The sequence below is a fragment of the Pecten maximus genome, chromosome 8 (genome assembly GCF_902652985.1).
Source record: "Pecten maximus chromosome 8, xPecMax1.1, whole genome shotgun sequence".
In the NCBI taxonomy this organism is placed as follows: Eukaryota; Metazoa; Mollusca; class Bivalvia; order Pectinida; family Pectinidae; genus Pecten; species Pecten maximus.
In genome coordinates this window covers 13,927,756-13,954,911 of record NC_047022.1, presented here as the reverse complement: position 1 = coordinate 13,954,911, position 27,156 = coordinate 13,927,756, and the positions used below count along the sequence as shown (strand labels likewise).

General features: G+C 34.6%; 2 protein-coding genes across 4 annotated transcripts in view; one reads left to right on the top strand and one right to left on the bottom strand.

The window, feature by feature from the left end:
* LOC117332518 (trafficking protein particle complex subunit 11-like) overlaps positions 1 to 9,535 on the bottom strand; it is a 54,998-nt gene extending 45,463 nt beyond the window's left edge. For 2 of the 3 annotated variants that reach the window (XM_033891460.1, XM_033891462.1), the window contains exons 1-11: positions 9,438 to 9,535; positions 8,531 to 8,762; positions 7,588 to 7,757; positions 6,811 to 6,996; positions 6,121 to 6,220; positions 5,104 to 5,177; positions 4,222 to 4,318; positions 3,621 to 3,754; positions 2,961 to 3,102; positions 2,635 to 2,725; positions 2,114 to 2,116 (exon numbers count right to left, since the gene is read on the bottom strand). In XM_033891460.1, coding sequence (XP_033747351.1) covers positions 2,114 to 2,116; positions 2,635 to 2,725; positions 2,961 to 3,102; positions 3,621 to 3,754; positions 4,222 to 4,318; positions 5,104 to 5,177; positions 6,121 to 6,220; positions 6,811 to 6,996; positions 7,588 to 7,757; positions 8,531 to 8,734 — 1,201 coding nt within the window. In that variant the 5' untranslated portion in view covers positions 8,735 to 8,762; positions 9,438 to 9,535. The remainder of the gene's footprint in view (positions 1 to 2,113; positions 2,117 to 2,634; positions 2,726 to 2,960; positions 3,103 to 3,620; positions 3,755 to 4,221; positions 4,319 to 5,103; positions 5,178 to 6,120; positions 6,221 to 6,810; positions 6,997 to 7,587; positions 7,758 to 8,530; positions 8,763 to 9,437) is intronic. The other variant, XM_033891461.1, reaches the window with a different exon arrangement.
* Positions 9,536 to 9,722: 187 nt separating this feature from the next.
* Positions 9,723 to 18,566, top strand: LOC117332517 (RWD domain-containing protein 4-like). The gene is made up of 7 exons (XM_033891459.1): positions 9,723 to 9,770; positions 10,782 to 10,885; positions 11,346 to 11,426; positions 11,812 to 11,921; positions 12,595 to 12,640; positions 16,079 to 16,186; positions 16,743 to 18,566. Exons 2-7 carry the CDS (start codon positions 10,862 to 10,864, stop codon positions 16,938 to 16,940), a joined length of 567 nt encoding a protein of 188 aa, XP_033747350.1. The 5' UTR covers positions 9,723 to 9,770; positions 10,782 to 10,861; the 3' UTR covers positions 16,941 to 18,566.
* The last annotated feature ends 8,590 nt before the right edge of the window (positions 18,567 to 27,156 follow it).

Genomic DNA, 27,156 nt, shown 5'->3' with positions numbered 1-27,156 from the left:
ACTTTGTATCTGTGTAATGTATAGTTTATACTTTGTATCTGTGTAATGTATAGTGTTATACTTTGTATCTGTGTAATGTAGAGTGTTATACTTTGTATCTGTGTAATGTTAGTGTTATACTTTGTATCTGTGTAATGTATAGTGTTATACTTTGTATCTGTGTAATGTAGTGTTATACTTTGTATCTGTGTAATGTATAGTGTTATACTTTGTATCTGTGTAATGTGTAGTGTTATACTTTGTATCTGTGTATTGTGTAGTTTATACTTTGTATCTGTGTAATGTGTAGTGTTATACTTTGTATCTGTGTAATGTACAGTGTTATACTTTGTATCTGTGTAATGTATAGTTTATACTTTGTATCTGTGTAATGTGTAGTGTTATACTTTGTATCTGTGTAATGTGTAGTGTTATACTTTGTATCTGTGTATTGTGTAGTTTATACTTTGTATCTGTGTAATGTGTAGTGTTATACTTTGTATCTGTGTAATGTATAGTTTATACTTTGTATCTGTGTAATGTATAGTTTATACTTTGTATCTGTGTAATGTATAGTGTTATACTTTGTATCTGTGTAATGTAGTGTTATACTTTGTATCTGTGTAATGTATTGTGTTATACTTTGTATCTGTGTAATGTAGTGTTATACTTTGTATCTGTGTAATGTATAGTTTATACTTTGTATCTGTGTAATGTATAGTGTTATACTGTATATCTGTGTAATGTAGTGTTATACTTTGTATCTGTGTAATGTATAGTTTATACTTTGTATCTGTGTAATGTAGTGTTATACTTTGTATCTGTGTAATGTATAGTTTATACTTTGTATCTGTGTAATGTAGTGTTATACTTTGTATCTGTGTAATGTATAGTTTATACTTTGTATCTGTGTAATGTATAGTTTATACTTTGTATCTAAGTAATGCAGTGTTATACTTTGTATCTGTGTAATGTATAGTTTATACTTTGTATCTGTGTAATGTATAGTGTTATACTTTGTATCTGTGTAATGTATAGTTTATACTTTGTATCTGTGTAATGTATAGTGTTATACTGTATATCTGTGTAATGTAGTGTTATACTTTGTATCTGTGTAATGTATAGTTTATACTTTGTATATGTGTAATGTATAGTTTATACTTTGTATCTGTGTAATGTATAGTGTTATACTTTGTATCTGTGTAATGTTATACTTTGTATCTGTGTAATGTGTAGTGTTATACTTTGTATCTGTGTAATGTATAGTGTTATACTTTGTATCTGTGTAATGTTAGTGTTATACTTTGTATATGTGTAATGTATAGTGTTATACTTTGTATCTGTGTAATGTGTAGTGTTATACTTTGTATCTGTGTAATGTTAGTGTTATACTTTGTATATGTGTAATGTATAGTGTTATACTTTGTATCTGTGTAATGTATAGTGTAATACTTTGTATCTGTGTAATGTATAGTGTTATACTTTGTATCTGTGTAATGTATAGTGTTATACTTTGTATCTGTGTAATGTATTGTTATACTTTGTATCTGTGTAATGTATAGTTTATACTTTGTATCTGTGTAATGTATAGTTTATACTTTGTATCTGTGTAATATATAGTGTTATACTTTGTATCTGTGTAATATATAGTGTTATACTTTGTATCTGTGTAATGTATAGTGTTATACTTTGTATCTGTGTAATGTATTGTTATACTTTGTATCTGTGTAATGTATAGTTTATACTTTGTATCTGTGTAATGTATAGTTTATACTTTGTATCTGTGTAATGTATAGTGTTATACTTTGTATCTGTGTAATGTTAGTGTTATACTTTGTATCTGTGTAATGTGTAGTGTTATACTTTGTATCTGTGTAATGTACAGTGTTATACTTTGTATCTGTGTAATGTGTAGTGTTATACTTTGTATCTATGTAATGTTAGTGTTATACTTTGTGTCTGAGTAATGTATTGTTATACTTTGTATCTGTGTAATGTGTAGTGTAATACTTTGTATCTAAGTAATGTATAGTGATATACTTTGTATCTGTGTAATGTATTGTGTTAAACTAAGTATAGTGGTTTTGGATGATACTGAAACATGGAGTTACATTATAAAACAACATGGACTTACCAGCTGAAATAATGGAAAATTAAGAAAACAATTCTGTATTGTTATTTTTCAACCATGGTTTATGAACTGTGCATAACACAAAAACGATATTTTCTTCAACACAACTATACTCAGATGTAATAATTATTCTTGATTTATAAATCACCGAGAAACAAACTTAAAGAGCAGGAACCAAATTGCAAATTTTATTGAATTTCTTTAAAATAATATGAATTAGAGCATGCATCTGTAATTAAATACTGTTTTAATAAATTTAAATAAAATTTGCATCAAGAAAAGCAATGAAGCCTGCAAGGTAAACACAAAGCAGATTTTTTAATCAATAAAGCAGGCAAAGCATTCATAGTAATGTCTTTAACTTAAAATTGATATCAAATTATATTTTGGTTGTCAAAATTCTTTGCATATTGAAAGCCCAGTCAGCATAAACTAAGTGCATTCTGAATAAAGCTTAGTACATAGTTAGGTTTATAAGTACTATCTGACCCAATATTGAGATCAAGTTAAACAAGGGAGCTTACTCTGGTGTCCTTGACGCCATGGCCTTTGGCCATAAAAATCCAAGTTGTCCAAAAACTCTAGAGGATCTGGGTGGACCAACTGTGTCAGGGGCTGGAAAAATTATTATTGAGAATATATTACTTTTCAATTTTCGTATATATTACTTACTCAATTACATATCTAATTAAATTTGATAGACAGCTGATATCAGACCAATATCAATGTATAAATAATCAAAATTACAAATATTTAGATAACCAAATTATGTTACTTTTATATCGGTATTTAAAACATTTTTATTGCTTTTCTTGAAGTAAAATCTACAAACTTAAAACATTGCTATTACCTTACAGAATCTGCGACAGAGCTGTTTCCTGTTGACAGCGTGATTAGCAGCCTGTTGATAGTAAAAGCCAGGGTGTTGGGTCTGAATAGCCGTTAGACCTAGCTTGATAGCCTCATCAAACAGATCTCCAAATACCTGAAACCTGGTCGTTACACAATTCTCTTAAGTACAATAATATTGTTAGTAATAGGCATTGTCAGACACGTTGTTACCTGGGAGGTCACCAACCATCTGGAACCTGGCAGATTCTTAATCATGTGTATACATATATACACCCAAACTTTATCTCAAACTCTTATATATCTAATTATCTGATTACTCAGATGCAAAAATTCAGCTCTGACTGTCACAGTTAATTTCTGTATAGAATATACTTAAGATATCTCAAAGTTTTCTCGTGATCCCATTAACTTTGAGACAACAAGGTCTGACTGTACAATATTATACCATTCTTAATATGTTAACATGAAGCTATAATTCACACAAAATGGCATCAATAGTTCAAGTGTACTAGTCTTCATTTTAAGACCTTTGCTACTACAAGGATGCAATATTCTTATTTACTAAAAAAGCATGAAAAAAAATATTTCGCAAAGCAGCATTAATTAATCCAGTCAAAGTTGTACATCAAAATTCCCCATATAACAGAAGTATACTTACTGTTTCGACATCCAGGCACTGTGTTCAAAAGCAAGCTCAGCTATTCCAACTTTACTTTTGAAAAAGTCAATGTGCTTCCTGAACTGAGCAATGGAGTCCAGAGGTGCATTGTGTTGGAATGAGAGTCGACAAATCTGCCCGCAAAAAAAATATGTTATACATAGGTGAATCATCTCAATGTACTAAAAATATAGGAAATAGAACAAAAGCCTAAATATCATAACTACACTCACACAAAACGAATACATTTAAAAAAAACTAGAAAATGTCTGTAAGACATTAATGCCCCAGCTGCCACTTGACACCCCAAAACCTCAGCAGTTCCTGAGATTAGCTAATTACATTGCATCGGGACGGGACGGGACGGGACAGGACGGACATGGGTAACACTATATGGTCCCCCCCCATTTTCATGGCAGGGGCATAAAAAGGCTTCAAATAAAATTTCACAACTGTAAGGTTAGTATGTCATGCTTAACAGTGAAATTTGGATATACTACAAGAGAGGACTATTTGCCTGCACTTGTTGAACAATACCCAAAAGATCCGAGATACAGTTGACTATATATATCCAATGTACTATAATCCAGTGTGAACTTACCTTGTAGTTAATAAAACCAGCTATAGACTTAATCTCCAGAAGGTTGGTATCATGCATCCTCAATTCTAGTAGATGTCCGTATGCCTGTTTGTAATGCCTAAATAAAGAGAGACAATGCCGGACAATGCCGGACAATACAGGTAAGTTACATTACAGCTGTAAAAGATGTCCATTTGCTTTTAAATTTTGTAATGTCTATATAGGCAAGACATTTACAAGTAATCAACTTCCACTATTTAATAATGGCCCAGAAAATTGATATTTTTCCGACTACTGCATTTCATAGAATTAAAGCAATATATTTTCTCTAACATTCCTGTTAAGATTTTTTAAGTTTTCTAGAATAACAATCTCTGGATTAATACAGGACGACTGTAGATCAATATTATATATCATGTCACCATCTGAAGTGGTTATATTAGTATGTGATCATGTCTGTACATTCAAATACATTGTATTGCATGCATAGTATTATTCCCAGCTCCTACAGACATCTACATACAACACAGATATTATCTACACTTACTACAAATGTCTCTACCATGTACAGACAAACTACTAATTGAAGTCCTGTCGATAATTTAGATATTATACAAACATCAATAGACTTGTAATGTGAAGATATATTCATGGAATGTGATCCAGGACCTTGAGTAATTTTCTAGGTGATATGAAATTAAAACATGCTATACACTGCCTTTCTTGAATAATACACTTTTCTCAAACAATGTCAAGTGTGTGCTGGAAGTTTAGAGAGTCTAAATGGTACATATAATATTGAAATAATTTTTTTTTCTCGTTTTATAACTTATTGTAATATTTACATCTGGGAATATAAAAGTATGTTGGGATTGGGACTTTCACCTGACATAAAAGACTTACTTCAATGCTGTGTGGCTGTCCTGCTTTAGTTCACTGAAGAACGCTATCTTAAACTGATGCCGAACAAACAAAAGCTGGAAAAGAATATAGAAAGTCTAAGGTTGAACAAGTAATATTATATTATCACAAAAATAGTCAATTTTCTTTCAATTTGCACAGCTTTGATTGGTCAGATTGATACATTACCGAGGTATATTAACACATCACCAGAGACATAGTTGACCAATGACAGAGGTAATACAGGGCTTTACTAATGACCGTGGTTAAACCAGTGACAAAGATTATACCAGTTAGTGAGGTTATGCCACTGACTAGGACAGAGTCTATTGACCGTTGTTAAACCGGTGACACAGAGTATACCAGTTAGTGAGGTTATGCCACTGACTACGGATATAGTCTATTGACCGTTGTTAAACCGGTGACAAAGATTATACCAGTTAGGTTATGCCACTGACTACGGACTCAGTCTATTGACCGTGGTTAAACCAGTGACAAAGATTATACCAGTTAGGTTATGCCACTGACTACGGACAGAGTCTATTGACCGTGGTTAAACCCCTGACACAGAGTATACCAGTTAGTGAGGTTATGCCACTAACTACAATCAGAGTCTATCGACCATGTCTAAACCACTGACACAGAGTATACCAGTTAGTGAGGTTATGCCACTGACTACAGAGAGAGTCTATCGACCGTGGTTAAACCACTGACACAGATTATACCAGTTAGTGAGGTTATGCCACTGACTAAGGACTCAGTCTATTGACCGTGGTTAAACCCCTGACACAGAGTATACCACTTAGTGAGGTTATGCCACTGACTACGGAGAGAGTCTATCGACCATGGTTAAACTACTGACACAAAGTATACCAGTTAGTGAGGTTATGCCACTGACTACAGACTCAGTCTATTGACCGTGGTTAAACAACTGACACATAGTATATACCAGTTAGTGAAGTTATGCCACTGACTCTGACTGAGTCTACACTGCTGTCTGACCGTTGTTGTACTTCTCACCTGGTGGGTCGTTTTGTTAAGGAAGTCTCTGTGTGCCTTGACTTTCCTAGCCTCTCCATGATAGTAGCTCTGAGCCAACTCATAAAATGCATTCTCCAATCTGAAAGAATTGTACTCATGAAATAAACATGTGTCTATCTTAATCTGAATGTTTTATATTAATTTAAATCAGGTCATACTCAAAAAGCTAGGTGATCATCACCTATAATGTTCAATAAGATCAACAATTTGAAATAAACTAATGTAACTAGCTATGCATATAATATGACCTGATTTAGATATAGAAGACATATGAACTAATTCAAAACTGAAATAACTAACCCTATCACAAATATACATGATAAAGGGAACCATCACAAGAAACTCAGTGTCTATATTGGTAGTCAAACTGTACAAAGAGATAATACTCAAAAGTGCCACTTCACCATCTAAAAGTTATTAAAACTGACTGACAGACATATGAAACGGAAATCCACATTCCCTTCTGTCAGTACTAGAACTTAAGAAGAAGAAGAGAAGAAGAAGAAGAAGAAGAAGAAGTTGGATCAGTTTTTGTAACTACAATGTATCCTTTTTCTTCAAGTTGAATCAAAAAGTTTCTAGATGATATCTCAATGATCTTATCACTGATGACAGGTAACATCCTAGGCCTCTGAGTGTAGAAATAAGACCCAATTAGATATGTCATACCTAATGGTGTAGCCAATGAGATGGTCAGTGTGGGGTAGAACATACAGCTGCTTGGCAGACAGATCACATGCACTACACAGTGAGGCGGCCCTCTCTGCAGCCACTACATCCTCCCCAGGGGGCAGGGGAGCATTTTTCTGGATAAGTACCACAGCCACCTTTGTCCCTCTGTTGAGAAGGCTGTTCCTGTGATTTGAGATTATAAGAATTAAAATACATGATTTACTATCAATAAAAACAGTTTATTCTGAGAACAAAAATATAAACAAAGATTCAGTTAATTATGCAGTATGAATGTTGCAATTACAATAATTTATGCAGAAATATTTGGTGAAGCCCCTCTTATAGTTACTTGAATCACTTATCAGACTATACATTGTACATAAGTAGTACACATACTCAATGTTTACCGGACAATTTCCACACATGTGGCACACACACTGAATGTTAACATGATGTTTTCTACATGAGTTGCCTACACACACTCAATGTTTACCAGACAATATTCACATGAGTGATAATACATGTACATACACAATATTTAATACCTGACAATTGCCACACAATTCCAAATTATTATTATAATTATCATTTTGTGTGACATAAAATTTTCCATATATTATACATGTAAGAACATTTATAGATCTTGACTTTGTTTTGATCCTTCAGATTCCTGAAAAATAGTGTTTGGACTGTGATTCTAAAATAGCTATAAATCAAGGGTCAACTGGATACATATGTATATAAATGTACAGTATATACATCCTTTATGTTTACCTAACAATTTCCACACGTGTGGCACACTCCATCTGCTTCTCCTTCCAGAGGTGTTCATCCCAGTCTAGGTCAAAGAAAATAACAACAACAGCAGGGACTTGATTTAAGTGTTTGTTCATCCATGACTTCTTCAGTGCACCTTTGGGAATGTACCACTCATAAGACTGGCGCTGTGGGAGAAACAGGGATTCTTATTTTAATTATAATATGTAAGAATATAAGAATAGTGCAATGTACATTGTCAATCAATTCATACCGCTTAAAAGAAACAAGCTGACACCATGTCCTACACCAGACAATCTGACATGATGTCAGGGCCAGAGGAAACTTGGGCTAAAGAGAAACCAATATCAGAATAGAGAGAGAATCTTTGAAAGTATACCTACTATTATAACCCCAACACAAAATCTGAAAAGTTATAGCTGGCTATGTCATAGGAAGGAGGAGTACTGAAAAACATCCTGCTCACACTGGAGCTTGATCTAGCAACCTTTCGCTCTCAAGGCAAATATCCTACTACTATCCCGTACAGATAGGCTGAAGGGAAATTCCCGCTAGCCTGAGCTAGTAAAGTGACCTATACTCTCCACTTTTACATTAATCCGTTGTCCACAAAGTCTTCACCCCCAAAGACAACCACAACCCTGTTCTTTAGCTCTAAGGAAGCATCTGAATCTCAATCAATTCAGGTGGTCAACAGTACCGAATCTGTAATGGACAGGAGTAATTCTGGCCACACTGGGGCTTGAAATATTGACCTTTCACTTTCAAGGCAAACATCCTACCACAAGGTTAAAGGGATATTTCCACTAGCCTGAGTTAGTAAGGTGACCTATAGCTATACTCCCCACAATTACAGGTGTGGTGGAACTGCATATCTTGTTTCACTGATGCATATATATATACTATAGATTAGTTATTAACATTACTGATCTAAACACACCTTATTAGTTCTACACTTTGGGTACTCGTGATCTCCAGCAGTGACCTTGAACTGTAGTGGGACACGATCAGATCGACGGTTATTGAAGAAGGAGTCCCAGATTAGTTTATGGATAGCATTGTATGTTACGTCTAGTCCGGTGAGGGACACCAAGGCAGTTGGACGACAAAGAAGTTCTTGTGGAAGATTACTTGCCCAGGCCATATTAGGGTTAGCTGGTGGTTTCTTTCATCTGAAAAACATAAAAATAGCTAATTATAATTAATACCATAGAGAGATTTCATATAAAAGTAATACCAGTGAGTTGCCAGATATAAAGCAGCTCATTCAGAATTGAACTTTTAAAAGGGATTCCTGTTGATTTTGTAAAATAAACTTACAATTTATCTTATATCATGAGTTATAATTATAATATTAGTCGACTCTAGATGTTTAACATTTGTAAAGGCTGTACCAGCAGAGTGTAATGGCTAATGCTTATTTTAGGGAGGAAAACCCACACCACATTAAGGGTTAATCTAGGATTTGGGGATTACTACCCATTATGAAATTTAGGGGAAATGAAGGACCACAGTGTCTTGAATTATTCTTTAAACGTTTGACATTTTACAGCTAAAATTCTTACATATTTCATTAAAATTTGGGGGATTTCCCTTGTTTTGGAGAATTTTCTTCTGTTTTATGGGATTTTTTTGATGGGGAATTTGTTTTTATTCAACGGGGGAAGCATAAATTCATCAGTGGGGAATACTACCCAATTCCTGTAGTAAACAGGTAAAATCAATCTAGATTAACCTCTGCACACATTCGTGGTAGATACGTATACACAACATCAATGTTCTATGCAATTCTTGAAGCTTCGTTTGCTGAAAGAGACTAATATCTTTCTAAATAATAATATACTTACATAGATGACTATTACGCTGTCAATATCAAATGCAATAAATATTTTCCCTTGACATTTCGTAGAAATTTCATAGGCGTCTTACAGGAAGTGGATATACATTTGTAAACTACAAAACCGAACAAGAAATAGAATCCGTAAATTATTTATCGAATCTTTATAATACTTGTAGTGATAAAATAATACCTTGATTATATGACTTTCTGTGATATCAAAGCTTTGATGGAAATTGTTTTAGACCATTTTTATTGCATATTAAAAAATACAATTTCAATCCGGAATTCGTTTCTAATATTAGGTGAAAACCAAGATGTCTGCGCCCATGATGTGGCATGAGTAAGTACCAGATTATTTGTACATATACTTTGTATGCTTAGAATAGTATTATGTGTTGTAGGGGCGACGTTTTTTCTATGTTAAGTTAATATGCACTTATCAAGTATACACTTTTAGTCCCATTAACCTTTGTGTGACAAAGACAACTAAACATATTATTAATGAAACAAAGTGACGTATTAGATCTATATTAACGTTACATTCAGATGACAATGTATACGTACTATACTTCATACCCGATAACTTTATCATAGCGATACGGGAAAAGTACACTTCATCCTAACCATATGTATTCTTCTTCAATTGACAGTTCTTAATTAATTTGGATAGATCATTCACAGGTATTTGGAATTGTGACAGGAAATTGGAATAAGCAAGGGGATTAGTGTAAAAAGATTGTTAACAAGTCTTCCCACATTAAGACCACTCGCATGCTTCAATCTGTGCCAACAAGCGTGATTTTTACAGTCTCTGTCACTTTGCTGATGGAGCAATCACTGCAGTGCATGCTTCTTTGGCTCAGGAGGCCAATGTAGAGCCATGGATTATCATACCAGAGACCTGTGTTTGATTCCTGTCAGGACACTGCAGGAATGTGTTTTTCACATTCTTTCACAAATATAAGGCTATGCTTGATAAAAACTGATAAAGATCATCATATTTTTTACTGTTAGTAGGTGTACCAGTTCTCACTACTTCACTCTCCTGTAATAAGACAAAGCAAGGGCTTTTACTTACTGGTTTGGGAAGAGCATTTTTGACTCATTTTGGGAAGAAAATTTGTGAATTAATTGGGAAAGATTTTTTCCTTAGTAAAATGCAAATTTTGGGAATTTGGCTTTAAAATGAAATAATTCCAATCGGGAATGGAGCCCATTAAAGGCCCCAAAAAGCCCTCAGAAAAAGCCCTGAAAGCCAACAACTCCTACTCTAAGAATGAGATTGTTACCATTTGTTCTCTGGCCAGGATAAACACAGTAGTTTATTGTCAACATGTTTTTTTACTTTCAGCAACACTGAGGTAAATATGAGATGATGTAAATGCTGGATAAGACTATTGCTACAGCTAAACAAGCTTGGACAACATCAGGATGAGTTGTGAAGAACAGCAAGAGGTAATAACATCCAGCTACGATACATACCTTGAATATATATTTCAAATCCCCGGTTTAAGTGTGAGAATTTCATTTGTTTGCCCAAATTAACTTTGGAATAATTTATCTGTAAAGCACAAGAAAGAACAGCTTCAAATATGAAGTTTTTAAGGCAAAGTGTATTAGTTTCGCTGGATAGGATAAAAAAAAAAAAAAATGCACCTTTCTTACACCAAAGAAAATAAGCCAATATAATATAATGTCCTCTATGAATATTTTATAAAGCTAGCCAGCATGGAATAGTCTGGAGAAAATAAATTAAATTGTTTCCATTATAACCTTAAGAATTTTGTTGTTGGAATCAAAGATACAGTAACTTAGCTTCAATAAATTTTGAACCCTTTTATCACCTGGTCAAATTCAATATGTACAGTTATTTTTCATACAGTGCCCCATATTCACACTTTTTCTGTACTTTCAGGAGGAATTGGAGGTACTACATTCCATCTATGAGGGAGATGAGTTATTTAAGGAAGTGAACCCTACAACATTTCAATACAAGGTAAACAGACTGAAAGAAAACAACAGTTCAAAGAAGTTGAAATCACAAAGAATTTAGTGAAAGGGCTAAAAATGATATAAATTAATATGATTTCAATTTCCAGTGTTTGATCAAGAAAGAAAAATTGCCTAAAGATAGAGAATGATTTTAAAAATTAATTCTGAGAGGTGTTATTTTACCTGATTTTTGTTTTTAAGCCCAATTTTATTCTACCACTTAACTCACTGCTGTTCATTTGTTTATATAATTATCTATGTTGAATTTCCTTTGTCTTTCTCCCTGTAGTAGGTAATGCTAATTGGCCTTGTTATGTTACTAGTACCGAGAGGAAATCATATTTATCCCTGTATCCAGTTTTCCATATCTTTGTTGTGTTATTTTGTAGTATGGAGAGGAAGGTAGCTACAAGGCGTTTAATGTCGAAATTATTTGGGGGGATGATTATCCTGAGGAAAGTCCGGCCATCAACCTGGATACTTTCTACAATAAACATATGTATGTATTCATTACAAATAATACAAAACTTGAAGTTTAATCTACCAGAGTTACTTCCTTTTGTTCCACTCTATCAGATGGTAGAGCAATACGTGAGGGGGCCGTGTTAGCTCAGTCGGTTAGAGCGCCGGCCACATAACCTCAGGTGAAGATACCAGGTGCATTGTTTGACAATCCCTACCCTTGTTGGCTTGTGTTCCTTGGGAAGCTGAGAAACAGGTCTGTCTGTACGTGCTGTTGGTCATGTCCTTGGGCAAGACACTTTACCCTACTTGCTCTAGATGGCATGTAAGAGTTGTTCAGCACCTACTACAAGGAAAGCTCACCTCTAAATGACACCGGCTGTTCATGCAACTATACTATCAAATTAACAGCTATTTATTGGAATTATCCTGATTTTGATGTGGTAGTATCGACACTGACTACACCAAACATCTGTGTTATGTTTGTTTTGAAATTAAATTTCCTGTTTTTAAATAAATCAAAGTTTAATGACATTGAAATACAAAAAGTTAGAAGCTTTCAATTTGTTTCTTGTTAATCTGAAAGAATCATGCTGTCAAAAAAAAATGACTCTTGAATCTCCATTTCATCTGTCCTGTGAAACTTGATTAGTTGTCCTATACATGTGTTTGAATATTAATGATTTTATTAAATCTGGACATTTTTTCAGACTTGATGAAGTAAAGGACAAAATACTATGTGGCCTTAAGGAACAGGTAAGGTGAACTTGGACTGTTCCACTATAAATAACGGTATCTATTCTATAGGTTAGTAGTTGTTGGGGCTAATATGTGTTTCTGTTATTTTCCATTTTTTTAGCTCACCTGGACCGAAGGTCCGGTGAGCTTATGTCATGGCGCAGCGTCCGTCGTCCGTCCGTCGTCCGTCCGTCCGTCCGTCCGTCGTCCGTCAACATTTGCTTCAAATCACTACTAGTCAAAAAGTTCTTATTGGATTTTGACCAAATTTGGCCAGAAACATCCTTGGCAGAAGGGGAACAGATTTTGCATAAATGGTGACTCTGACCCCCGAGGGGCCAAAGGGGCAGGGCCCAATAGGGGAAATAGAGGTAATTCCTTTAAATCGCTACTTGTCATAAAGTTATGAATGGATTTGAACCCAATTTGGTGAGAAACTTCCTTTGGGGAAGGGGAACATATTTTGCATAAATGGTGGCTCTGACCCCCGAGGGGCCAAAGGGGCGGGGCCCAATATGGGAAATAGAGGTAATTCCTTTAAATCGCTACTAGTCATAAAGTTATGAATGGATTTGAACCCAATTTGGTGAGAAACTTCCTTTTGGGAAGGGGGAACATATTTTGCATAAATGGTGGCTCTGACCCCCGAGGGGCCAAAGGGGCGGGGCCCAATATGGGAAATAGAGGTAATTCCTTTAAATCGCTACTAGTTATTAAGTTATGAATGGATTTGAACCCAATTTGGTCTGAAACATCCTTGGGGGAAGGGGAACAGATTTTGCATAAATGGTGACTCTGACCCCCGAGGGGCCAAAGGGGCTGGGCTCAATAGGGGAAATAGAGGTAATTCCTTTAAATCGCTACTTGTCATAAAGTTATGAATGGATTTGAACCCAATTTGGTCTGAAACATCCTTGGGGGAAGGGGAACAGATTTTGCATAAATGGTGACTCTGACCCCTGAGGGGCCAAAGGGGTGGGGCCCAATAGGGGAAATAGAGGTAATTCCTTTAAATCGCTACTAGTCATTAAGTTATGAATGGATTTGAGCCAAATTTAGTCAGAAATGTCCTTGGGGGGAAGGGGAACAGATTTTGCATAAATGGTGACTCTGACCCTCGAGGGGCCAAAGGGGCAGGGCCCAATATGGGAAATAGAGGTAATTCCTTTAAATCGCTACTAGTCATTAAGTTATGAATGGATTTGAACCCAATTTGGTGAGAAACATCCTTGGGGGAAGTGGAACAGATTTTGCATAAATGGTGGCTCTGACCCCCAAGGGGCCAAAGGGGCGGGGCCCAATATGGGAAATGGAGGTAATTCATTTAAATCGCTACTAGTTATTAAGTTATGAATGGATTTGAACCCAATTTGGTCTGAAACATCCTTGGGGGAAGGGGAACAGATTTTGCATAAATGGTGACTCTGACCCCCGAGGGGCCAAAGGGGCTGGGCCCAATATGGGAAATGGAGGTAATTCATATAAATCGCTACTAGTTATTAAGTTATGAATGGATTTGAACCCAAAATGGTCAGAAACTTCCTTTGGGGAAGGGGAACAGTTTTTGCATAAATGGTGACTCTGACCCCCGAGGGGCCAAAGGGGCGGGGCCCAATAGGGGAAATAGAGGTAATTCCTTGAAATCGCTACTAGTCATAAAGTTATGAATGGATTTAACCCAATTTGGTCAGAAACATCCTGGCAGAAGGGGAACAGATTTTGCATAAATGGTGGCTCTGACCCCAGAGGGGCCAAAGGGGCGGGGCCCAATACAGGAAATAGAGGTAATTCCTTTGAATCGCTACTAGTCATAAAGTTATGAATGGATTTGAACCCAATTTGGTCAGAAACATGCTTGGGGGGAGGGGAACAGATTTTGCATAAATGGTGACTCTGACCCCCGAGGGGCCCAATAGGGGAAATAGAGGTAATTCCTTTAAATCGCTACTAGTTATTAAGTTATGAATGGATTTGAACCCAATTTGGTCAGAAACATCCTTGGAGGAAGGGGAACAGATTTTGCATAAATGGTGACTCTGACCCCAAAGGGGCCAAAGGGGCGGGGCCCCATAGGGGAAATAGAGGTAATTCCTTTAAATTGCTACTAGTAATAAAGTGATGAATGCATGCTCTAAAAACAATTCTTGAGGACTTTCATACCTTAGATAGTCTGGACTTCATTAATCTTTATAGCAGTTCCGATTCCCACACTATAACCATATATAGCATTGTTTGAGATTTACAAATAAAACAAATTGAATATGAACATTATTTTGACATTTGGTCTAATTCAACCAGGTGAGCGATACAGGCCCCATGGGCCTCTTGTTTAAATCTGGGGTGAGGAAAATTAGTAAAATAAATAGAGGATATTGATTGGTTTCCCATTTATATAACATATATTTCACGAGTATGACAGAATATCAATATTTTCACGAGTGCATAGCACAAGTGAAAAATATTGAAATATTCTGTTATACGAGGTGATTATCCGGACAAAGGTTCGCTCTGATTGATCAAAGACGATAAACTTATATTTTCACCGCAAAATCTTTTATTTTCACTGTTCATCGCTGCAGTGAAAATATAAATTTTATTAGTTTTTATAATTTTCTATATTTCACTGGCAAAAATGCAATAAAAGTATTTATCTTATAGTCATCTTTCTTAGTATATACATATTTTATTTAATACTACAGGCCTTGAGGTAATTGCCTCCATTTGACAGCAGAACACCCTGCTTCCAGACTTTTCAATCATCTAAACTCCTTTAATGTATCCCTCATACTAATATTATATGTGTCCCTATTGTTATGAAATAACATCACTTGTGTACCCTCATCGAAGTTACAGATTTGATATCTGTATAACAAAAGCTATGTCTTCTGAATGGTCAGATATGTGTAACTATTACAACTAGCAGACTGGGCCCCCTACCAGCCCCCGCTAAATATAGTAGCAGTGACCTTGACCTTGACTCAAAAACCCTGAAACACATACTTGATTTGTAGCTTCTAATACTGAAGTTTTATTCCAACCTTCACCAATATACCTTGAAGCATGGCTAAGAAAAGTACGGAAAACTGAGTGGACAATTGACCGACGGAGTGGGAGAAAATCTAAATTCCCTCCCTTACTATTATATTGAATCATAAAGCTGATTTAGTGTGTGTACATTGGTAGTATATAGAAAGAGTATACATATATTGTATATCCTGTATAATGCATCTTTGCTAACCAAGGGTTAATTTATGCTAAGCGCCATTTCACAGAAAGAGTATACATGTATTGTATATCCTGTGTAATGCATCTTTGCTAACCAAAGTTTCTCTACGCTAAGCTCCATTTCACAGAAATGGAGCTTAGCGTAGAGTAACCCTTGGTTAGCGAAGATGTGTGTAATGATGCTGTATGTGAAACTCCTGTGGTTGTACAGTCCCGTTTTTGATGTTTTAGGTACCAGATTTACTGGGATGTGCTATGTCTTTCACACTGTTTGAATGGGTTAAGGAAAACTATGATGACCTGGTAGCAGATCAGCCAGATTCACAGCCTAACATACAGGTACTTATAAACTTCAACTTATCTTTACTTTCTAGCCTGTCTGGGTTCACACAATTTTTGGTGGATGTTGCTAGGCATAGTCAAGAATCACGAAATTTCAGGAGAACTTGTTTGGACCAAGAAATGAAAATCATTTTTGTGATGTAGTTTGAAATACTGTGATGTTTCAATCATTAAACTTGCTCTCTCCAGATTAATATCTTACTGAATTTTTGTGCGAGAAAAAATAGCAAAATATTATTATTCTTACTTGTATCAAATCTATTTTATCCTTACTAAAACTAACATCACAATACATGATGTTGCTATAAAGAAGATGATTAAAGGGATTGAGAAATATTCTATCTGAAGTAACTGATAATCTCCAATTTAGATGGCCTTGGAAAGTATGAAGTCAATATAATCTACTGAACTATCTAATTATTAAAAACCTTGTCACTTTAAACAAATTTGAAACATTGTAATTGGCAATGAAATAGTTTGAGAAGCTTTCATACGTTACTTCACTTACTTAGTATATAAATATATATAAGTTTTTTTAATTTACTTTTGACAGAGTGAAGACAGGACAGAGTCTAATGGTATTAGTATAGTTGAGACGTCCAAAAAGAAAGAAAAGAAAGAACAACTCACTAAAAACCAAAAACGCAGACTGTATGAAAAACTGAATTCCCAAGGAGATCGTCCGCGGGGCCATGACTGGGTTGACATAATACGTCATCTCAGTCAAACGGGGGGCGGTGCCAAGGAGTAGCTCATGGAAGCATGGTCAAACTGACAAGATACAACAGCAAGGATAATAAGAGAATGCTTTGGCAATTTGATGGAACAATGGTATCAAATACTGTTGTTCACAATAGCAGACTTGTGGTTCAAAAGTTCAATTTAAATTCTAAATTCTTTCCATTTCACCTTAAAACATTAGTATGATGTTGAGGCCCGAAAACTTAATCTGAATTTTTGCTGATGACCTTTACTGGTTGTTCTCATCAAGGTCATTTGAACCTGTGGTGTCATTTATTGCTAAATACTTTTATGTTGTCCAAGATTATTTGCTCATTGAAACCTGTGCAAATGTGTTTTAAAGTGATGAACTTGTTGGTAATATGAGAAGGAAGTGTCATTTTCAAAGTAATATTGTTAAAGTAAACCTGTTGAAGACGTAACATAAAATTAAAGGTTTGATGACCGCGTCAAGGACTGCATTTCCAGAGTCGAACTGAAAGGTTCCTAAGTCGTATAAAATAATGAATAAATTATTTTTAATTGAAATAAATGTAATCATCAGTGGGTATCTGTATGTGTCAAACCCCTGTGGTGCATGTAATTTACATTGTTAATATTATTAGTACATTGATCCATCGATAAGTCCATGACGGGTAATAAGCCCGTTGTATATAGTGGGATATACTAAAGATACTAATAGGGGCTGTATCATCGTCCTGCAATAAGCCCAACTTTACCTTTTTTATTTCCAGATACATTACATACTTTATACTGTGATACAGACATTGAAAGCTATAATGCTGAAATGTCATGCTACAGTGACTATTAATGTGTATACCTTAGTTTAATTGCGACAGGTATCCACAGGCAGTGCAATTTGGGTTTCACATTACACGTACTTATAGATTTCAGATTGGCGTAGATTTTCAAATTGGTGTATTACGTATCAAAATTAATTACCTTTAATAAACTCTTTTTACTTTTCACTGAAGAGTAAAATGTGTATGTAAGCATTTTTAAAAGTACAAAAATGTAATCTCTTAAATCTCATACATTTTAATCACTAAATTGCAGAGTAGCCCAACCCTACATTGAGTCAAAGATTATGCATTGACCACTGGGCTTATTTCAGGATAAATGTGGTATACATACAATGTAGTACAATGTATAACTCTAAATCATACATTATTTACATACTGTTTTGGTTTTTGTAAAATAACAAACTGGTTTCCATAATAAAATATCCTTGAATGGTTTAACAATGAAATAAATTCCTTGAATCCTATTTGAAAATAAAAATATGAATGGCTTTTAATACATCCACATAAATACATGTATGTATGCTGTATTTTGTTTTTGGTCTGGAAATGAATTTACAAAGTAGTTGATATACATGTACAATGTATACATATTTATGTTATTTTGCTTTCTGTCAAGTAAATTCACTTATAATGATATATTTTTATAAAGAACAGAAAAATAGCAATAAGTCGTTATTGAAATTTTATTTCTGAAAATGTCTGGTTAACATGTTCACCAATACGACTTAGTTCCTGTGTCCTAAAACAGGAACGGCCAGTTTATGGTGACACAGAGAATAATCAGGTCTTGTTATTATGTAACAATAATATAAATAAACACTTGTATCATGATACTCTTGTTTTGTTCACATCCATGAACTCATTTAATGGCTCACTTTGTTGTGATTCAGGCCTCAAAACTAAGTGATAGGTCAAAGGTCAATATATTTAGGGGGTTGGTTCACCTCTGCTACACAGACCTTTTAGGCCATCCGAGAAAAAGTCTCAAGTGACCTTATGTGACGACCTTTTGACCACGATTGTCCATTGTCCCACTGTAAACATATGAAAAGTGATCCACAAATAAGCAGATGTAAAATTGGATAAACTTTCAGAATATTTTTCTTCAGATATATATCATACTGTACATAGAGGTTACACAACGAGAGGTTGTTGGATATGGAATTTATTTCACACAAGTAAGTTATTTTTTAAAAGTTACAAAAGACACCAGCTTTAGCGAGTGTTTTTGGCAACTTTTAAAAAATAACTTACGAGTGTGAAATAAATTCCATATCCAACAATTTCGAGTCGTGTGACCTGTTTCTACCATAATAATACCAGCTTGAATCAAAGGGAATCGTGGCCAAGTATAATTTTGCGTATGCAAATAAAGTGTACCGGTGACGTCCGGGACCCGGTGATGTGACGTCATTAGATTATTGATGACGTCAATAACAATTGCAGCTTGGGTCAAAGTTGGGCCAATCAAAATGCGTACAGAGTTTATACCACATGTGGTATAAACAGATTGTTAATCAACAGCTGTAATGATTAACTGATGATCTGTGAATTGAATAACACAGGGTATTGTGGTAGACATACAAGTAACACACTTGCTGTTTTGTGATGTATGTGTGGTTGTGTAATATATAAAGAAATGAGCATGACCTCAACAAAAATTGATACATATTTCTGACTTATTTTCACCACACATTTTCATCTACATACAGTCAGACATACTGTTATGGAATTTGGAATTCAAAAGTGGTTTGAAGTGTTATTGAAAACAAAGAGGGATATTCCAGTTGGAATTATAAACAGGACATAGCATTTTGATGGTATGACTATTTTAATCATTGCCTACCATGTGGGGAGATTATTGAGGCCAGAATGAGTCGAAACAGATTTTTAAAAAAAAACTTAACCAAGATTACAAGATACATGTAGTGTAGAATCGAATATTCTTCAAAGATTCAATGGTCAAAACATGTAACTCCAATCCCTTCTCCCAACCCGTGGAAGGTGTTAGCTTTACCATAGTTCATTGTTGGAGATTAAGAAGTGACACTTTTGGATACATCTGTATTCAGTTAGAAATTATTCAGACTTCGTTGAAATTGTAAGTATTAGACAAAAGTTTAAACTTCATAATAAATTATAGGGATAAATGGTAAAAATCACGGTTTGAAACTTCAAAAGTCTTCTATTATAGGAATAAATGTTTAAAATCACGATATGAACCTTCAAAATCTTTTATTAAAGGAATAAATGTTTAAAATCACGATATGAACCTTCAAAAGTCTTCTATTATAGGAATAAATGTTGAAAATCACAATAGGAACCTTCAAAAGTCTTTTATTAAAGGAATTGATGTTGAAAATCACAATAGGAACCTCCAAGTCTTATAGGAATAAATGTAGCAACATATCTCAAAGGAATGAATGTAGTTGTTGTCGTGGTTGTAAGCGATTCCAAATTTGGGCATAAATTAAATATATGAAATAATTGATAAAAAGTTGAATTCGGAGTTAACAGTAATATGTTTAAACTACATGTAAGTACGAGGCACGATTGGTGTGTTGTGAGCCTCGTATTGAATGAAGTATTCATGGATGTTCTTTTTAAGTTCTACTATTCTCTGACTATATAGGACCGTGTATCGAAGGACTTGTCTCATTTGGTTAGTTTATAGCGACGAGATAGCACTCTAAAGTAAACAAAACACGCGGCTTTTGCAAAATGGACAAAATCGGTGAAAGAGCAGTGATCCAATATTTGCATAAAAAAAGGTTAACGCCTAAGGATATCCATAATGATATGGTAGCAACACTAAGGAAAGATGCTCCTACATATGCTACAATTAAAAAGTGGGTGGCGGAATTTAAGTGCGACCGGCTCAACCTTGAGGATGACCTCCGTTCTGCAAGTCCTGTTATTTTGCCAATAAAGTTCATGATATTGTTATGACTGACAGACGAGTCACAGAAAGATACACATGTATAGGGGTGTACCTAATGAGTGACCAGGGAGTAATGAGTGTCCAGGGAGATACTTTCCACGCCCAGGAATTCGTTAATGAAGATTTTTTGAATTTTTTTTCTGTAACGTACATATTGTCCCATTATCTACCACCATGCAAAATCTCACTTCGATCGGACTAGTGCATATTATTAAAATGCACCGATGAAGTTGCAGTGCAGCGTGCACTCGGGTGTCCCGGGCGTATTTTACTCGCCCAGGAAGTCGTTGATTGAAATTTTTTGATTATTTTTTCTGAAACATACAGATTAAACCTTTATCTAACATCATGCAAAATTTCACTTCGATCGGACGTGTGCATAATACTAAATGTTACCATTAATCTTACGAAGTTACGATGAAATTGCCCTGTATTTCGGCTGCGGTCAGCACGTGAGTGTCCAGGGCGTATTTTTCACGCCCAGGAAGTCGTCGATTTATATTTTTTGATTATTTTTTCTGAAACATACATATTATACCTTTATCTAACATCTTGCAAAATTTAACTTCGATCGGACGAGTGCATAATACTAAATTTTACCATTAAATCTTACGATGTTACGATGAAGTTGCCCTGTATTACGGCTGCGGTTGGCACATGAGTGTCCAGGGAGGTTTTTACACGCCCAGGAAGCCGTTGATTTATATTTTTTTATTATTATTTCTGTAAAATACAGATTATACCTTTATCTAACACCATGCAAAATGTCATTGCGATCGGACGAGTGCATAATACTAAATTTTACCATTAAATCTTACGAAGTAGTGTACTCCAAAGATTGGAAGGGAAGTAACTCTATTGTTAAAACAAGAATGTTACCAGACTGCGATGAGGACGCGGTTCTACAAAGAGTCCATTATTTATTTATTTTATAACGAGTATAACTAATATATTGGCTATATGTAACACATTTACTTTATTTTTTTTGACTCTCCATAATTTTATTTTATTTCTTAACACTAAGATATTGTTTATGATAAAGTTTTTCAAGTATAAAATCAGAATATACTATTTGGAATAATTTCCTCACTTTGCATTAAAACATTATTTATTTGATTATAGATGAAGATGTAATTTATTATAAAACTTATATTATGTGTATTTTTTACTGAATAATGTCACAATGTTTGATGATGATTTAATATCTTAACCAATTTCTGCATTGTACTTTGCATAATAGTTATTGTTGTAACTCATAATTGATTCATCTATATTCATGTATTATTTTTTATGATATCTATTTATTAAATGTTTGATAATAACTTAATATCTTAACCAATTCATGCATTTTAATTTGCATAGTAATTATTGTAAGTCATGATCTATTCATCTTTATTAATGTATTATTTTTTATGATATTTATTTATTGAATGCCTTTACATGAGTTATATATACTAACTGTTTTAGACTTTTAGTTAATTTTTGTTGTTGTTAGTTACTTAGTTATTGATAAATTGTTCAATTGGATATTTATATAATTACATTTTTTAATAAACTGCTATAAAACTATTCTGATGTGAAAAATTCTGACAGGATTGCCTGATAATAATGCTATGTACAGTGTGATTTTTGTTTTTAATATGCAGCATTATTTCTTTTAACAGTATAATTACAAATCTTATAAGAGCTTACAATCAATTTATTTTGTATATATTTTTTCTATTGCAATATTCCCTTTAGAGTGTTTAAACTTTGTATGAAACCTTTTGAAAAAAACAAATTTTACTTTTAGAGTATCCTAAACTTTCATTTTTTTGGCAGTTGTCTTGGCATTTCTTACCCTTTTTCCTGTCCTGTCTCTTCTTTAAAAGGTTAAATATTGTGCTAGCTAAAACCGGCTGTACTTCCTCCTTTGTTATTAAGAAATAAAATTTAGAATCATAACAGTAATTTAGAAAGTCAGCATTCACTGTTTTGTCATGATTATAAAGTTTTTGATGTTCTTGGTTATAAAAGATATATTTGCCTAAAAAATGGGATTCTGTTTCAACGTTGTAAGAATTAAAGTATACAAGTAAATTGAAACAAATACATGTACACATATGTAGATGTTTCTTTCGTGTAAGTATATTATTTATTTATTTTCTCATTTCAAACATTGATTGTTAACACAGCAAGGAAGTATAAGTACAAGTAGTATAACATAGAAAATGATACATTAATGTATTAAATAAAGGTATTAGACAACAGAGTTTTAAGAGAAATTAAAGGAAGAAAAAAAGTCATATCTAACAAATGATTCTTTTGAAATGGGTCTATATTATAATCATATAAATTAGAGAGTTTGAAATCTGAAATGAAATACAAATAAAACAGTCAACTGGCATTGGAAACTGTCCTATATCCAATAAACAGTTCTTCAAAATCTATTTCAAAGTTTGAAACTCGAAATGAAATACTGATAAAAACTTGTTGATATAATGATAAAAAGAACGTGCATATGGGATAAGAATGTGAAATGGCATCGAAAACTGTATGAAATAAATGTTTTACATAGAGTGTACAGAGGAGTCCGCGTGTAAAAAATATTATAATCTGTCAAAATGTATTGCAGTATTTCAAAGTTAGAGTCTGCAACCAAATTGTGAATCATGATACGAGATTCGTATCAAATAATAGAAAAAACGGTCGATGGTTTTTAACTGAAATAAAAGGTGATAATTCGTGCCATTTCGGGAAGATAAATGTGTACAAGTTTGTACATGCAGGGACATACTATACTCCTACATTTGTTTAACCAAGGACAGATCAATTAAAAATCTTAAGTCCCTTATATCCAATATAAAAAGGCCACCGATTTTATTTTTTATCCGACCATATTGGGCTGACAAATTGACATATTAGAGACGTGTACATAATTTGGTTTGATTTATTTTGTTTAACGTCCTATTAACAGCTAAGGTCATTTAAGGACAGCCTCCCGTGCGTGCGACATACATGCGTGTGGTGATTGCGTATGTGTGTTTTGGGAGGCTGCGGTGTGTTCGTGTTAAGTCTCCTTGTGATAGGATGGAACTTTTGCCGATTTATAGAAGAAACGCAGAGAATGTCTTTATTCTTCTCTACCAAAAATGGTATAGATATAAATATTCTTTGTGACATCATGCCAGAAAGATTAGCAGAAATCCGTAATATTTTAGATTCCCATCATCTGAGACAACCTAACTGTCGATTAGAAAATATGCGTATTTCCTTCTTTCCGTCGTCCATCAAACTGGAACGATCCAGATATTAAAGGATTCGTCTACTTAGAAGTTCATTAAAAGAAATATACCTAGGAAGTGTCCAATAATAAAGGCATCTTGATGTGTGGCTCCCTCCTGTTAAAAATACTGCATAGCCGTTTGAAGAACCGTGCTAGCTCTCTTAACTATGACCTTTTCAGAGCAAATTTTAAAATTAATTCTCCTGATTATATGTGTGGTAATCCTTGAACGACCCTAAAGGTCCTTGGTTGTTTTTCTATTTACAATTTACATTGTTATAACCTTTCCGCAAAAATCAAACCTCCGACTTTCTCCTATTGGGCGAACCAGAATACGGGCATGTTAAATAAGTCCATAGCCGATTTTAATACATTTATCAGGTATGGCAACAGAGTTATAACGTTACAATTAATTCTGTCATAATGCGTTATATTCTATTTGATTTGCAGGAGATTGATAAATAATTGCTATATTTATTTTTAAGTCGTTAACTGTACTAGAATACTAAAACAATATATTTTTGCCTCTGATTGTACGTTATCTAGCGAGTGTCTAGCTAGATTAGCCGAACACGCGGGTTTGTCACTCATTAAAACTATTTATATTGTAAAAAATAATGTTAGTATTTAACTTGGAATGTATGATTTTCGTATTCAAAGTTTACGATGTTATTAAACGTTCTAATTACGGAACTGAAACTGTAACTGAAGGAATAATCGTAACTGATGAAATAGTAAGTTTTTATTTGTATTTTATTCCGGGTTGCAATATGTTATATATCAATTAACAGGGACATGTCAAGTTGTTATGTAAACCAATACAATTACCGGTCACACCGCAGGTGGGCGGCGCTACGGGATTAATTTGTCAGATCACAGGTAGATATAATGGCCTGGACAATGAAGTGATCACCTAAGGCTGGATTCAGTAACAAAATACAATAATATACACTCGTCCGATCGAAGTGAAATTTTGCATGGTGTTAGATAAATATATAATCTGTATGTTACAGAAAAAATAATAAAGAAATATAAATTAACGGCTTCCTGGGCGTGTAAAAACCTCCCTGGACACTCGTGTGCCAACCGCAGCCGTAATACAGGGCAACTTCCATGTAACTTCGTAAGATTTAATGGTAAAAATTAGTATTATGCACTCGTCTGATCGAAGTGAAATTTTGCATGATGTTAGATAAAGGTATAATATGTATGTTACAGAAAAAATAATCAAACAATATAAATTAACGGCTTCCTGGGCGTGTAAAAACCTCCCTGGACACTCATGTGCCAACCGCAGCCGTAATACAGGCCATCTTCATCGTAACTTCGTAAGATTTAATGGCAAAATTTAGTAGTATGCAATCGCCTGATCGAAGTGAAATTTTGCATGATGTTAGATAAAAGTATAATCTGTATGTTACAGAAAAAATAATCAAAAAATATAAATCAACGACTTCCTGGGCTTGTAAAAACCTCCACGGACACTCATGTGCCGACCGCAGCCGTAAACAGGGCAACTTCATCCTAACTTCGTAAGATTTAATGGTAAAATTTCGTATTATGCGATCGTCTGATCGAAGTGAAATTTTACACGATGTTAGATATAGGTATAATCTGTATGTTACCGACAAAAAAATAAAAAAATCTTCAATAACGGCTTCCTGGGCGTGTCAAATACGCCCCGGACACTCAAATGCACGCTTTAATGCACCTTCAGTGGTGCATTTCCGTATTATAAAATCATTTGATCGAAGTGAAATTTTGCATGGTGTTAGATAATGATGTTATTAATATGTTACAGAATTTTTTTTTTTTAAATCTTCATTAACGAATTCCTGGGCGCGCCCGACAACCGAGTGCACGCTGCACTGCAACTTCAGAGGTGCATTTCCATATTATGTAATCATTCGATCGAAGTGAAATTTTGCATGGTGTTAGATAATGGCCTCATAAGTATGTTACAGAAAAAATTATTAAAAAATCTTCATTAACGAATTCCTGGGCGTGCAAAATGTCCCTGGACACTCCCTGGTCACTCATTAGGTACACCGATGTATAGCCAGTAGAGTTGGCATTTCACAGGAGAGAGTACATTCCATTCTGACCGAGGATCTTGCAATGAGAAACCTTTCGGCCCGATGGGTACCAAGACTTCTGACAGTTGACCAGAAGCACACTAGGCGCACATTATCGCGTGCTAATCTTAACCTTTTTGAGGAAGATCCTGCCAAATTCTTCAGAGATTTGTCACTATGGATGAAACATGGGTCCATCATTTTACCCCAGAGGCCAAACAACAGTCGAAACAATGGAAGCACCCTGGCTCTCCCCCGCCAAAGAAGGCGAAGACTGTTCCGTTAGCTGGGAAGGTCATGGCCTCGGTTTTCTGGGATGCAGATGGTTTTCTGCTGATAGATTATCTCCAAAAGGGACAAACAATCAATGGCACATACTATGCTTCACTTCTGAGGCAGTCACAAGAAAATATTTAACTTAAGCGCCGCGGAAAGCTCGCTAAAGGTGTTATCAAGTCTCTCATTTCCATGGCTAAATTCCATTCACGATTTTGGCTTTAGATTGATTGAGCATCCGCCTTATTCACCTGCTCTCACTCCATCTGTCTTTCATCTATTTCCAAAACTGAAAACAGCTATTTCAGGCACCCACTTTTAGTCCGATGATGACGTCATACATGCAGTGGATAACTTTCTGAACAGTCAAGAAAAGGAGTTATAGACCATCCACAACCTCCCGCTTTGTCCCCCGACAAGTTCGTCAAATGTGTCGGTGTCCGTCAATCGAATTGAAATCTAGATGGTCATTTTCACTACGTTACATGAACGATTGGGTGTCCGTGGAAGGCCGTTCAATGTAGAATTCAAATAAAAAATACGTACATAGTCTATTGAATAAACATTGCGTTTATATTTGCTGTCGCGTTACAATTTCCTTATTTGGGTGTTTGAATTTAATTTGTTAAATAGTTATATAATGTAGACGGCACGTAAATCGATCGTATACATGAGGGGAAACTTATCTGAAAGGCTCAAGAAATGACCACGCACAGAAAACAGATAATTTGTTGGAAGATAACCTGATGGTTATGCCAAGTTATCATTAATATCACCCTACAACAGATTACTGTTCCGTCAAGGACTTAGCGGAATCGCTTATCTCGTCGACATTGAACCATAACCCTTGACACATGCTTCATTCT